This window comes from Narcine bancroftii, chromosome 7, assembly GCF_036971445.1.
Source record: "Narcine bancroftii isolate sNarBan1 chromosome 7, sNarBan1.hap1, whole genome shotgun sequence".
NCBI lineage: Eukaryota > Metazoa > Chordata > Chondrichthyes > Torpediniformes > Narcinidae > Narcine > Narcine bancroftii.
The window spans coordinates 213,192,024-213,206,894 of record NC_091475.1 but is presented as its reverse complement, the minus strand read 5'-3'; the positions used below and the strand labels follow the sequence as shown (position 1 = coordinate 213,206,894).

Below are 14,871 nucleotides of genomic sequence, written 5' to 3'. Positions count from 1 at the left end.
GCCTGCTCCCAATTAACTCCCACAAGCTCCTGTCCTAATTTGCCCCTCTCCCTATTTCGGTGATCAAAATGTGTCAGACCACAGACACAGTAAAAAGAAAAATACAACAGATCGTACAGCAAGGTCCAGAAGCAACGTGGTAATGAGCAGGATTCAAGGCACGGTGCTAGTCGGAACACTTCCCTGCTTGGCCCAACCCGAGAAGGCAGGCACATTTGGATCTCATGCCTGATGTGCAGTGCAGCTGTCCCTCAGTGCTGCCTTCCTGCCGACGCAGAGATCCCCAGGACACACCCTCACCTCTGCCTTTCCCCACCTACCTTGATCGTTGTGTTCAAGTCTCCAAACACGACCTCTGGGGTTTGGCTGTTTACTCTGTCGCATGATACAAGTCAGATCTACAGATCAGAAATAGGCCCTTCAGCCTAACTTCCAGTTCCATTTACCTGTGTTTGGTTAATATCCCTCACCCTCCTTTCTATGCACCTCACTAAATATCTTTAAAATTCCACATTTATCCCCACCTCCTCACATTGTCTGATAGGTTGTTCAACAAACCCACCACCCTTTGTGAAGAAGGTGCCCCTCTGGTTCCTTTTCACTCTTTCCTCTCATAACTTTGCATGTCTAGTTTTACACTCCCCTCCCTGGAGGAATGGCTGTGATAATGTTAACGGAAGAGACTCCTGTTTGACAAGTGCTGGTTTCAGGTGCACGGTCCCATCTCCTCTCCCTCTCCGTAGCCCTTCCGGTTGTCCCTCTCCTCAGCTTCCCTTTGCTTTCTCATTCACCCATGCTGCAGATATCTTACACCAGAACATGTGAGGGACACCCACAAATCTTGGAAATGTGCGAACATTCAGAGCAGAATCCGGTACTGGAACGGCGGCAGCACTCCCAGTCACATCCTGAAGCTTCCCTAAAATACAGGGAAATATAGCCAGGAGGCTACTCAGCCCTCAGCCTGGCCTTGGCCAATTACAACCATGGTTTTTTACATGTCCCTGCAGGTTTAACAAGCACCTATCTATCTGCCTTTGCTCAACAATGTTCACAGACTCCTTCCTGTACCGCAAAGGAAGAGCATTCAAAGAAAGGGATAGATTAAAAATACATCATTTCAGTTGGTGCAAGAAAAATGATCTTGCATCCACCACTCTGTATTGCCCTGATAAACATTCCTCCCCGATTTCCACCAGTCCCTGTCAAAAATGGGCTGTCCTTGATTTTTAAACAGTGGCCCAAGAGTATCTCTCCCCAACCCCCACCCCTTGTCTAACAGTATAACACTTACAGCACTGGAGACCCAGGTTCAAATCTGACACAGTTTGTAAGGAGTTTGTATGTTCTCCCTGTGTCTGTGGGTTTTCCCCAAAGGCTCCAGTTTCCTCTCACTCTTCAAAATGTACAGGGATTATGTAATTGGGCAGCACGACCTCATGGGCTAAAAGGACCTGTTACTGTCTAAATTTAAATAAAATTGCAAATAAATCATCTTTTGCTCTATGAACATAGCAGGTATAAGGCTACCTGTCCAAATGATCCTTAGATTACCCAGGTAATGTGGTAAGCCTCACAACTGCTCCCAGTTCCTTTGAATCCTTGAGGAAGGAGCCCACCTGCTGTTCCATCTGCTTCTAAAGTGCCCTTTATACTTGGAGCATGCTCTGTATTTCATTTCCCCTCTCAAATGATAACCATCTGTTAGCTTAAATTGTAATACCAGCGTACTAGAACCATAGAATGCTACAGGACAGATACAGACCCTTCTTCCCATCTTGTCAATGCCAAACTAGTATTCTGCCCAGTCCCAATGACCTGCATCCGGTCCATATCCATGTACCCATCCAATGGACATTTTTGTATTGCCCTAAGCAAGATTTCACTTGCTGAATCTCACTTGATCAATCTCTACCCTTTTATTGGCCTCCTGTCCTCTTCACAACTTGCTTTCTTATACATCTTCGTGTCATCAACAGATTAATTGATGCCTTCATCTGGGTTACAAATACAGTAAAGCCTCTGGTATCTGCCACCCATGAGAATTGGAAGATGCCAAATGTGAATTTTCCAGTTGCTTGAGGTTACGTGATTGGGGAATTAATGGCGAGGCAGGCCAATTTTAAACCAGTATTTTTTACCTATTTATTTTCCACTTTTTTTGCTGGTTGCTTGAAGCTACTGGTTGTTTGAATTCCAGATAACGGGTTTTACTATATAACCAGTCAAATGTTGGCTGTTGGTTTGAGAATTGATGTTGTCCGTGATGCATTCTGCCCAGGGTGTGGGCACGGTGAGGAGGAGAGATGCCAGTGATTACTTGGTCTAAAGCTGTGGCTGAATTTACAGGGCAGTGAAAATGTGGAGAGATATGCACGCTATCCTCTCCCGCCTTACCTGGAAGACACAACCATTGATCTGATAGGAGCTGCTGAGACTGAAGATGGCAGTGGCCCTCATCAGGACATCTGTTACCACTTACTGAAGCTCTACAGCAACAGGTACGAGGGCCGTGCGGTGATTGAATCTCTCGGACCCATGAGTTTCTGGTGTGAGTGTTGAGAGCCACGGGGTTCAGTCCCATTAGCATATGTTCCACCTGATGGCCGAGTTCCTACTCCCATCTCTTGAGTACACTGATTCATCCTCTGTTGTGTCCAAGACCTAAGCTGCCTCTCCCAGTGTCTGGGTGAATGTGTCCTGATTTAATCCAGTGGTTCTGTTTCTTGTTCACTCTTCCACAGGCACCATGAGCTCCATCCGCTCCTCAATCCCAGGACCGTGACACCCGACCACTTGGATTTCCGGCTAAGTTGGCACCTGTGGGCAGTGCTGCAAGCTCTCAACTACACCCACCTGTCGGAGAAGCACCAGGCTCTGGTCCACACCAGCTACGCTGCCCAGCTGGAGGCAGCAGGCCTCTGGGAGTGGGCGATCTTTGTGCTGTTGCACATCCCTAATCCTCAGTGAGTTCGCCCCGAGGCGTGCGTTGGCTCCTTCCCTTTCTGAAGTGCATGTAGCTCATCGGTCTCCAGTTGTCACAGTGAGGTGGTGAAAGACTGGATGAAGACCTATCATAGTAAAACAAGCTGAGGGCCAGCACCAATGCATCACACAGAGCAACCTTGGTTGTGAATTTTTAAATATAAATGTTTAAATTTAAGTTTAGACAGACAGCACAGTAACAGGCCCTTTTGGCCCATGAGTCCGTGTCGTCCAATTACAGCCAATTGACCTACACCCATGCAAACCTGCAATCAGCGCCAGATTCGAACCAGGGTTCCGTCACAATTGGTAACGCTGTAATAGAATTGTGCTGACCATGCCTAGTTATGGGGGAAGAATCAGGGTTTCACAGCATAGAAACAGGCCCTTCAACCCACCATCCTGGCTGACTGTAGTAGGCCACTTGCCTGCATTAATTAAATATCCCTCCAAGCCCTGTTCATTCCAGTACCTGTCCAGACACCTCCTAAATGTGCTCGTTCCTCTTCCACTCCCTCTCCTGGCACCTCGTTCCAGATACAAACTGTGAAAAATATACCCCTCAGTTCCTCTTTAAACCTCCTTCCTGTTACCATAAACCTCTAGTTTGACACTGCTACCATGGGGAACAGACTCTGGCTATCTCCCCAACCTGACCTGCTCAGAATTTTGTATCCCTCTATCATGCGCGCTCCACTTTGGAGAAAACAGTCCCAGCTTATCCATTATCTCCTGGTAACTCGAGCCCTAACCTCCAGGCATCATTCTTATGAATGTTCAAATTCAGGATTGAAAGATGTCTGCTCAGAACAGAGGGTGGTGAATCTGTGGAATTTGTTGCCACAGGCAGTTGTGGAGGTCCGGTCATTGTTGTATTTGAGGTAGAGATTGACAAGTTCTTGATTTGCCAGGGCATCAAAGGTTATGGGGAGAAGGCCAGGCAGTGGAGCTGAGTGGGAAAATAGACTTGGACTTCCAGAAAGCCTTTGATAAGGTCTCACACAGGAGACTAGTTAGCAAAATCAAGGAGCATGGCATCGGGGATAGGGTGCTGTCATGGATAGATAGTTGGTTGAGAAATAAGAAACAGGGTTGGGATAAACGGGTCATTTTCTGGATGGCAGAATGTGACGAGTGGGGTCCCACAGGGATCGGTGTTGGGTCCTCAGTTGTTTATCATTTATGTAAATGATTTGGCTGAGGGGATTAATAATTACATATGCAAATTCGCAGATGACACTAAACTGAGTGGTAGTGTGAAGTGCGAGGAGGATGTCAGGAAATTGCAGGGGGATTTGGACAGGTTAGGGGAGTGGGCGGAAAAATGGCAGATGAAGTTCAACGTGAGCAAATATGAGGTTATCCATTTTGGAGGCAGTAATAAGAGAGCAGAGTATTATTTAAATGGAGTTAAGCTAGGGAGTGGGGTCATGCAAAGGGATCTGGGCGTACTAGTTCACCAGTCATTGAAAACTAGCATGCAGGTTCAGCAAATGGTGAAGAAGGCGAACGGTATGTTGGCTTTCATAAAGAGGGGATTAGAGTATAGGAGTAGAGAATCCCTCTTGCAATTGTACAGGGCCCTGGTGAGACCTCACCTGGAGTATTGCATCCAGTACTGGTCCCCATATTTAAGAAAGGACATACTTGCTATAGAGGGAGTGCAGCGCAGATTTACGAGGTTAGTTCCCGGGATGACAGGATTGTCGTACGCGGATAGGTTAGAAAGACTTCAATAATATGCGATGGAGTTTAGAAGGATGAGGGGAGACATGATTGAGGTATTTATGATTATCAAAGGGCTTGACAGGATGAAATCAGGGTACATGTTCCCAATGATGGGAGAGACTAGGATGAGAGGGCATAGTTTAAGAATACAGGGAAGGCCATTTAAGACAGATATGAGGAAAATTTTTTTTACCCAGAGAGTTGTGGGTCTGTGCAATACATTGCCACAGAGGCTAAATCTATCTAATGGTCTCCTTTATGTCCTTAATGTTTCAGCTTCCACCATCATCCCTGGTAAGGCATTCCAGGCCCCCACAACTCTGTGTATTAAAAAAAATCTTACTCCTGGCATCTCCCCTAAACTTCCCTCCCTTCACTTTGTACACACATCCTCTGGTGTTTGCTGATCCAGCCCTGGGAAACAGGTGCTGACTGTCCACCCTATCTATCCCTCTCAGAATCTTGTCAATGTCTATCAAGTCTCCTCTCATCTTTCTACACTCGAAAGAGAAGAGACCCAGCTCTGCTAACCTTGACCTGTTCTCCTCTCTAGGCAACATCCTGGTAAATCTCCTCTGCCCCCTCTCCACAGCTTCCACATCCTTCCTGTAATGAGGTGACCAGAAATGAATAGTCTCATCAGAGATTTGTAGAGCAGCAACATGATCGCACGAGTCTGAACTCAATCCCCTGAATAATGGAGCCTAGCATCTCATAGGCTTTAACTATCCTATCACCCTGCATAGCATTGTAGAGGGATGTATGGATTTGGACCCCAAGGTCCCTCTATTCAGTAACCAACCATTAACCCTTAACTCGGCCTTCTGGTTTGTCCTTCCCAAACGCATCACCTCACACTTATCCGGATTGAACTCCATCTCCACTTTTCTGGCCAACTCTGCATCCAGTCGATATCCTGTTGTCACCTATGACCACCTTCAGCTCCATCCACAACGCCTCCAACCTTTGTGTCATCTGCCAACTTACTGACCCATCCTAACCTACTTCTTCATCTCGATCATTCCCTCCGAAATCTGCCCCCTGAGTCTTGAGGCTATGTCTTCCCCACCAGTGGAAACAACTTCCCTGCTTCTGTCTGAACTACTCCTTTCACCAGTTTGTGTCACTGGAAGATCCTGCTGCGTCCCCTGGGTGATAGGCTTCCCGCTATCCGCGTGTCCCCAGGGAGTGTTGCTGGCTTCAACCCCGTACCAAGGTGACTCCTGCTAAGGCCCGGTGTTTCGGCAGGCACCGGGCGAGAGCGGTTCGGGAGCAGCTGAACAGACACTGCACGCTGGCGCAGAGTGATGAGCTGCGAGAGAAGGAGCAGTTCCTGCAGCAACAGCTGGCCATACCCTCCCAGTGGATCCACGACGCCAAGAGCCTGCGAGCTCACCGCGAGGGTGACATCCACAAAGAGGCCCTACACCTGATGGAAGCAGGCCGCTGGAACCAATGCCACCAGCTGGTGGTCCGCCACTTGGCGTCAGGTCAGTGGCAGGAGCCTCTCATCCTCGACAGCCTTTCCCCCGCTCGTTTAACTTCATTTAATTTTAAATTTATCAATGTTTAATTGTTTTAAATTGAAATTTAGACTCCAGCACGGTAACCGGCTCTTCCGGCCTATGGACCTACATCCCCAGTGCATTTTGAAGGGTGGGAGGAAACTGGAGCCCCCGGGGAAAACCCACGCAGACACGGGGAGAACATACAAACTCCTTACAGGCAGCACGGGCTTCGAACCCCGGTCCCGATCGCTGGCGCTGTGACAGCGTTGCACTAACCACTACACAAACTGTGCCACCCCTACCAGGTTATCCCTGGGACAGTAAGAAGAGTTCTTCTACGAGCAGTCTTAACAGGTCAGCTCTAATATTAGGTGCAAGTAACCGAGAGCGCCAACATGAATGAAGGTGTTGACAGGCTAGATTCATGGTGTGTGTGAGCAGAGGGGGGGTTAAACAGGTCCCCAAACTGAGGAGAGATGTCTCCCCTGAGAGAGCCAGTAGGTCTGGGCAGCTTGATCTCAGTAGGATTAGATGACTGTTGAGCTGAGTCTAACCATGTCGATTCATAATCCCTCTGGGATTAGTGAGGGTCATGGCTGGAGCGGAGATTGACAGCTGTCCTGACTGCCCCCAACTCCCCCACCGATACTGTTGGGTGGGGTGAGTTGGAACCATAGAATATTTGCAGCACAGAAATGGGTCTCACTTGTCTGTGCTGAATCATTCTTCTGCCTATTCCACTAACCTGTACCCAGTCTATAGCCCCCCATCCCCCTCCCATCCATGGACCTGTCCAAATGCTTCTTAAATGTTAAAATTGAGCCCACATTCACCAATGTGGCAATGTTCTCTGATCATGAGGCAATCTCACCCACTGTTCTTGCCCAACCATAGATGCCATCATCAATGAGAATTACAGCTACCTGAACTACTTCCTGGGCAAGCTGGCCCTGCCCGAGTACATCTTCCAGATCCAGGACTGGGAGACTGCTGGAGCCATCTTCTATGATTACATCCGAGTCGTGGAAATGGTGCGGGGAATCGCTGAGGTGAGTGCTGGGGTCGTGTCACTGTGGAGACAAATGGGGGAGGGGGGAATCTCACATTGTAGGGCAGGTACAGCACTGTCGGTGTGGAGTTTGTATGTTCTTCCTGAGACTGTGTGGATCCCCCTTCGGCGGCTCTGGTTACCTCCCACATCCCTATGATGTCCGGGCAGTAAATTCCTGCCGGGGTGTGGGTGAGTGGTGGAAGCTGGATGTAGTTGATAGGATAGTTGTGTTCAGTTCTGGTCGCCTGAATGCAAACCATGTGGCAGCTTTGGAGAGGGTGCAGAGGAGATTTACCAGGATGCTGCCTGGATTGGAGAACGTGTCATGGGAGGAAAGGTTGAGCGAGCCAAGGCTTTTTTCTTTGCAGCGAAGAAGGACGGGAGATAATTTAATAGCAGATTGTGAGGGGAGTGTGGACGACAGCCAGCACCTTTTACTCAGGGCTCAGTAGCAAACACCAGAGGCCCTTCCGGCCCACGAGTCCATGCCTCTCAATTACACCCAATTGACCTACAACCCCTGTACATTTTGAATGTTGGGGAGGAAACCCACAGAGGCACAAGGACAGCATACAAACTCCTTACAGACAGTGCAGGATTCAAACCTGGTCCAGGTCACTCAAGCTGTAGCAGTGTTGGGGTAACCATGCCATCCATTTCGGGAAGATGTCAGAGGGAAGGATTTTTTTTAACAAAGTGGTGGGTGCCTGGAATCCATTTCTGGGTGTGGTGGAGGCTGGTACAATGGGGACATATAAAATACACTTTACAAAGATGTCGATGTAAGAAAAATAGTGGGTTATGGGTGTGAGGGAGGGAAGAGCTAGTTCAGTGGTTCCCAAACATTTTCAAACTGCTGCCCCCTTGGCCTCCAGGTCACATTCAGAGTGCCCCCCTGCCCCCCCCAACCACCTTCCAATACAATGACACAGGGAGTGGGTTGGTGGCGGCGCTGGGAAGGTGGGTTGGTGGTGATGCTGGGAGGGGGGCTTGATGGCAGCGCTGAGAGGGTAGGGGGGCTTGATGGCGGCTCTGAGAGGGGGTAGTGGCGCCAATACAACATGGTGGCCACCGAGACCAGCTCTCGGGAGAACACCTTGTTGCTATTTATTTTCCTCACTACGGGCTACCCCGAGACTGGGCAGAAAATTACTGCCCTGGCTTCTTCATTAAGCTTCGCAGCAAACTGATCAACAAGACAGAAGATTCAGACCCACCCCCTTTCTGGCACCTCCCCCATTTTCCCACCGCTCCCCTTTTTGGAATCACCAAGTTAGTTTGTTGGGTTAGTTTATGTAGGTCAACACCACATTATGGGCCCAAGGGTCTGTATTGTGCTGGTGGGAGTGGGGTGGGGTTAATACAGTGAGGCTTCGGCCTTGTCCTTGGGCTGCAACCTGGGACCCACGTTTCTCTGCTCCCTCACTGCATCAGCTGAATAACCAGGTGAATGCACTCCTGAACAAAACCACTCGAGCCTCACTCTGCAGATCCTCCATTACAAGGTCCAACTATTTAACAAGTGGGGTTCCCCCAGGCTGGGTCCAGTCACTCCTGACCTTCCTTCCATGAGGGTAGGGTCGCTCCGTCATTGTTGAGAAAGGTTTGTGTGGTCAGCTTGGCCAGTGTTCTGGCCTGCTGGCCACGCCACACTTGCTCCAACGTGACCTTGTGTCTGGTGCTGGGTGGTAGATGCCTGCTTCCTCATGTACCCAACCCACCTGAACCAGTGGGCAGTGTGAGGTGGACCAACCCACCCTTCCACACCAGGAGATGGGGTGCTGCACTGCTCTACTCGGGCAGAAAGGATGCAGCCCCTGCAGCGCGTCCAACTTTGAACACCTCAGCACACCGCCCATATCTTGTTCAGCCCCAACATAGCCGTGCCTGCTCGTAAACCTTGGCCAGGTCCAGGTGTGGGCTTTGTGACTGTAACCTCGTGTTCTGCAGGTGGAGAATCCAGCCTATGAACTGGAGCGGATCCATTCCGAATTGATGTCCCTGTGCACGCGGATAGAGCTGATTGTGTGTCACACGGCCAAGGATCGCCTGGCCCAGTCTGGTGCATATTACATTCTCTGTCCTTCTACACCAGCCGTTCTCCACGGGAGTCCTACTCTTCACCTCGCGTAGCACAAAGAGCTTTTCCATGTAGTCAGTAGGAGAGAAGAACATGAAAATCCAAACTTGACTGCTTCACGGGGGGGGTGGGGGGGGGCATAAATTTTCTCCAGTAGCTTCCTGCCACTGTTGTGGGGCTCACTGGCCTCCAATTTGCTGGACTGTTCACTATTGCCCTTAAAGAAACAACATGGCCACTCTCCAATCATCTGAGACCTACTCTGTGGCTGAGAAGATGCAGAAATTTGACAAAGCCCTAGCCCCTTTCACTAACCTGTGATAGACCCCATCAAACTCTGTGGACATGCACCTAGATGTTTGTCAGTCAATCCAGCAGCACCTTCTTTAATGACCTGCCCTGGAATGTCAGCAGACCCTTCCCTCACTAATCCCATATTCTTCTCCTTGGTGAATACCAGTGCAAAGTTCTCATTTAGTATCTTGCCCCTCTGTCCTCGAGTACAAATTCCCTCTTTCTCCTTCAGTGGGCCCTTCCTCTCCCATATAATCTCGTGTTCCCTTCTTGCTGCGCTCACTCCTGGCTCCCATGCCCCCGACTCCCCCACCTTGCCCATCTCCCTGATAATCTTTAAGCACCTGACTGATTTCACCTTCCTAAACTGCGTATGCTTTGTTTTTCACTGTTTGAAGTATCTCTTGTATTCAGGGTTCCTGAACCTCTAAATTATGACCATCTGGCCTTTGAATGTCCCCCACAGCCTGATGTGGACATGTCCAATAGCATCTTCCTGCAGTCTGTGTCCACAGTGCTGGTCTGATAGAGTTGTAGTCTGGCTCTTCCCCCATTTTACATCCTCCTCATTTTTCCTCATCCATCACCATCTGTAAAAACTGGAGTTGTGATCACTGTTCCCAGAATGCTCCCCATGAACTCTGATTGTTCCCCAGTACAAGTTCCAGTGTGGTCACTTCCCCAGTTCAGTTCAATGGCCTCATTTGGATGCACTTAACCAATTCTGCCCAATACAAGTGAAGGAACTTCCTGGCAATGTTGGGAAATGTGGACTTCCACAATGACAACCCTGTGGCTTCTGCACCTTTCCCTAACCTGCCTCCGTATCAGTTCCTTTACCCCACGCTGGCTGCGGAGAGGCTTGTAGTACAGCCCCCACCCAGTGATCACACACCGCCTCCTCCCCAGTAGCTGATCTCCAACACTGGCTCTGAATGAGCTGCCTGGGTATTGTCTGAGTGTGTCTCCCCTCATTGGGGTTGTGGGGGGGTGGATATTCTCCTTAATATTCCTGTGTGCCCAAATCTGAAACCTCACGCAAATGGCCCAGTTGGAGTCTGCTCAGGGATGGGAATTGTTTCAGCACCCCGTGGTGTGGGAGGATGTGATGACCCTTGGGAGGAGGGTGGCCCTGACTCCAGGGGTTGGGTGGACATGGTAGTCCCGAACCCTGGAGAGGCCAGATGCAGTGACCCCAGGAGGTGTTCCGACATGGTGACCCTGAGCCCGGGGGACGGGTGAGGGGGGTGGGGGGTGGAGGACGCGGTGACCCATCTTTCCTCTGACCCTGTCTCCTTGCCTCCTATGCAGACATGGCCAAGCAAGTTGCCAACATGCTGCGAGTGGTGTTGGGCCTGCAGCGTAGTGGTGACCAGGCCCGCGGAGCCCAGCTACGCCTGCTTGCTCCCTGCATCCGCAGGCTGCCCATGCCAGAGGACTACGCCCTGGAGGAGCTCCGCAGCCTGACCCAGAACTACCTGCAGGAGCTGACCGTCGGCCCGTAGCCATCACTCCCGACCGTCAGCGGGAGGGGAGGAGGGGTGCCATTCCCAGCCCCCTCCCGTCCTCCCACAGAGCACATGATCGCCACTGAGGTTGGAAGGAGACCTCCATGAGACCTTCACCCTCAGTGACCACTGCTGGACCCACACACAGCCTCTGAGACATAGATGCTTGTTGGGATGTTTTAAATGTAATAATTTTCTAAGCAAAGGACATTCTACAGATGGAAGCTGAGCTCTGAACCCCTTCCCTTCCAGCCCGGACCTGGTGAACTCCAACGAGGGCTGAAGCTGACAATAAACTATTTTTTAGCCATGTTGTGAGTAGATGCTGGATCTGCCTTGGTTTGTATCAGTCGGTGTGCTGCTGTGCCCAGCCACCATGCAAGGTTCTGCTGCACTGTATGTGCGCGCCCTCAGGAGACAGTGTCACAGCCCCAAGAGAGGGTGGAGAAGCTATCCTGCCACAACAGCATGGTCCCAATGTGCAGGGCACCAGCAAACGACTCGGGACATTCCAGGAATAGGTTGGCACCACAACTGAGCTGCCAGGGGGTGGCACTGCCAGATACACTGCCCTGACCCCTTCTCCCTTCCCCAGCTGCTGGTCCGCTGTCCCTCCGCAAAGGCTGCCCGGGAGCCATGACTGTTCCTCCGCGAGTACTGCCTGACCACGAACTGTTCCCAGTGTGTACCTTGCAGGGGGATTGATCCCCAGCGCCACCTCATTGCAGTGAGGAAGGAGCAGGTGTTGTGCTGAGAGCAAATCAATGCCTGAAGGTCAGGGCTTGGCTGATGCATGGGCCTGATTTTTAACCTCATCACTGCAAGCCCTACTCATTCCTCCAAAGTGGGAACCAATGTGGAGGAAGATTAAACGTCAGTGGGTATGTTCCCTGTAGGAGCAGTGTGAATGGCACCACAGGGTGCCACTATGAGGACACTCACCCACTGGGTGTCCCCTGTGGGAGCTGTGGGGTATCACTAAGGGCACTCTTACTCAGGAGGTGTCACTGTGAGGGCACACTCACCCAGCGGGAGTCCCCTGTGGGGTGTCACTTTAAGGGCACACTCACCCAGTGGGTGCCCCCTGTTGGGTGTCACTGTGAGGGCACACTCTCACCCAGTGGGTGCCCCCTGTGGGGTGTCACTGTGAGGGCACATTCTCACCCAATGGGTGCCCCCTGTTGGGTGTCACTGTGAGGGCACACTCTCACCCAGTGGGTGCCCCCTGTGGGGTGTCACTGTGAGGGCACACTCTCACCCAGTGGGTGTCCCCTGTGGTGTGTCACTGTGAGGGCACACTCTCACCCAGTGGGTGCCCCCTATGGGGTGTCACTGTGAGGGCACATTCTCACCCAGTGGGTGCCCCCTGTGGGGTGTCACTGTGAGGGCACATTCTCACCCAATGGGTGCCCCCTGTGGGGTGTCACTGTGAGGGCACACTCTCACCCAGTGGGAGTCCCCTGTGGGGTGTCACTTTAAGGGCACACTCACCCACTGGGTGTTCCCTGTGGGAGTTGTGGGGTGTCACTGTGAGGGCACACTCTCACCCAGTGGGTGTCCCCTGTGGGGTGTCACTGTAAGGGCACAATCTCACCCAGTGGGAGTCCCCTGTGGGGTGTCACTTTAAGGGCACACTCACCCACTGGGTGTTCCCTGTGGGAGTTGTGGGGTGTCACTGTGAGGGCACACTCTCACCCAGTGGGTGTCCCCTGTGGGGTGTCACTGTAAGGGCACACTCTCCCCAGTGGGTGTCCCCTGTGGGGCTGTGTGAATGGGACCTCGGGTGTGAGGACACATTGTAAATATGGGCTGTGATCCTGGGCAGCCTGAGGGGGGCTGGGACAGATGGGGCCATGTGTGGATTGGAAATGTGCAGCAGAGAGGTTACCTGGACAGCTCAGCATCCTCGAGGCCTATCAGCCCATCACTGATGGGACTATCCCTGTTCATGCAGTCTTGTGCCTGCCTGGTTACAAGGAAGTGTATTAAAGGTTTTTTAAAATAATTGTGAATAAAGGAAATTCTCAGATTGTTAAAAGTTTTTAATTGTGATTGGCCCGGGGTGGGGTGGGGGTGGTGCCCACAGGGATTGGACCGGAGGGTGGATGATGGGGCTGCAGGGGAGGGGGGCCAGGGGATTGGGGGTTAGCATGTGTATAATTTGGATAAAATGGAAAGGCCTGTAGGGGCAGCTGGAGGGGGGGTGCAGGGGTTCTTGTTCGAATCGTCCCTGTAATGCCAGCCGACCACGAGTCCTGGGGGCCCACACTGAGATGGTGCTGGAACCCCCTCCACCTTGGGGACGAAGCCCACGGGTTGAGAAACGCATTGGGAGTGTCATTATGTCATCTCCGGTTTTAGAACGGCCAAACCCGAGGTGACTTTAAAAAGTGGTTACGACGTGAGTCAATGTTTTCCGTTGCCAGCTCTGCCTTAAAAGACACTACATTGATGACCCCGATGGTCCAGACATCTCTGAACCCTACACAATGGCCGACGAACCATTGCTGAGCACGGTGGCCATTAGGCTGTTGGGATTCTGGCCACACCGACCATGTCCGTGGTTCATCAGGCGAAGGCACAATTCAACCTCCGCGATATCACCAGTGAGGCAACAAAATTCTGGCATGTCACCGCTAAAGTCGAACTTTTCTGAACCAATCCTCTGGTAGAAGGTCAGTACAAGGCTTTCAAGGCCCGCCTCCTACGGACTTCCACTAAGACCGAGATGGAGAGAGGCTCGCATCTCCTACACCTGGACAAACATGGGGTCAGGTCCCCCTCCAAGCTAGTAACCGAAATGCTCGCGCTAGCTGACAGACAGTCCAAATGTCGAATGTTTAAGGCCACATTCTTAGAAAACCACCCTTGCGATATGGCCTTGTTCCTGTCCGACACAGACATTTCTCACCCTCAGGCTGTGGCAAACGAAGCGGGCAGACTATACAGAGTTCCCAAAAATTCTGTCGCAACTGAGGCAGCTGTGTCTGACAGCATGACGACTTCATCCAGTTCGACAACCCCCGAGACAGGCAGGAGGGTCCAAAGGTGAGCAGCAGGAACGGGTGATGTTTTTAGCACAAGAAGTGGGGTCAGAACGCCCGCTGATTCGTCCCACCATGCACTTACTCAGCCAACACCCAGGGAAATGGCACCGCCAGCAGCCAATAATGGCTGTGGCGGTTGGCAAACACACGGGCCTCTTCTGCACTGTTGACCGAATCTCCAGACGAAGATTTTTAGTCAACACTGCAACCTGCCACCGAACGCCTTTGGACGAGAAGCCTGGGCTAAACAGCCCAACTTACCCAGCTACGGCACCAGATCAGTCTGTTTGCTACTAAGAGGCTTGGTTTACAGGTGGGATTTCACTATCGCAGCCATACACCAACCGATGCTGGGAGCGGATTTCCTGAGAGCCAATTATCTACTGGTCTATGTGAGAAAGCAAACGGTCAAGCAGTTTCCTTTATATCGCAGAGATACATAACCGATGTTTTGGGCTTGAACCCTTCATCAACAGTCCTTTAAATGTCCTTATTGTACCAGTCTCTACCACCAACCCCAGCAAGGCATTCCAAATACTCACCTCTCTGTGTTTAAAAAAAAACCATACCTCTGACGTCTCCCCTAAACTTTCCTCCCTTCACTTTGAACACGCATCCTCTTGTGTTTGCTGCTCTCACCCTGGGGAAAAGGCACTGGCCATCATAATCT

General features: G+C 51.2%; 1 protein-coding gene across 3 annotated transcripts in view; it reads left to right on the top strand.

The window, feature by feature from the left end:
- nup98 (nucleoporin 98 and 96 precursor) overlaps nucleotides 1-13,192 on the top strand; it is a 113,231-nt gene extending 100,039 nt beyond the window's left edge. For all 3 annotated transcript variants that reach the window (XM_069892250.1, XM_069892251.1, XM_069892249.1), the window contains 6 exons: nucleotides 2,350-2,501; nucleotides 2,745-2,966; nucleotides 5,962-6,203; nucleotides 7,116-7,270; nucleotides 9,223-9,334; nucleotides 10,958-13,192. In XM_069892250.1, the coding sequence (XP_069748351.1) occupies nucleotides 2,350-2,501; nucleotides 2,745-2,966; nucleotides 5,962-6,203; nucleotides 7,116-7,270; nucleotides 9,223-9,334; nucleotides 10,958-11,151 (1,077 nt within the window). In that variant the 3' untranslated portion in view covers nucleotides 11,152-13,192. The remainder of the gene's footprint in view (nucleotides 1-2,349; nucleotides 2,502-2,744; nucleotides 2,967-5,961; nucleotides 6,204-7,115; nucleotides 7,271-9,222; nucleotides 9,335-10,957) is intronic.
- The last annotated feature ends 1,679 nt before the right edge of the window (nucleotides 13,193-14,871 follow it).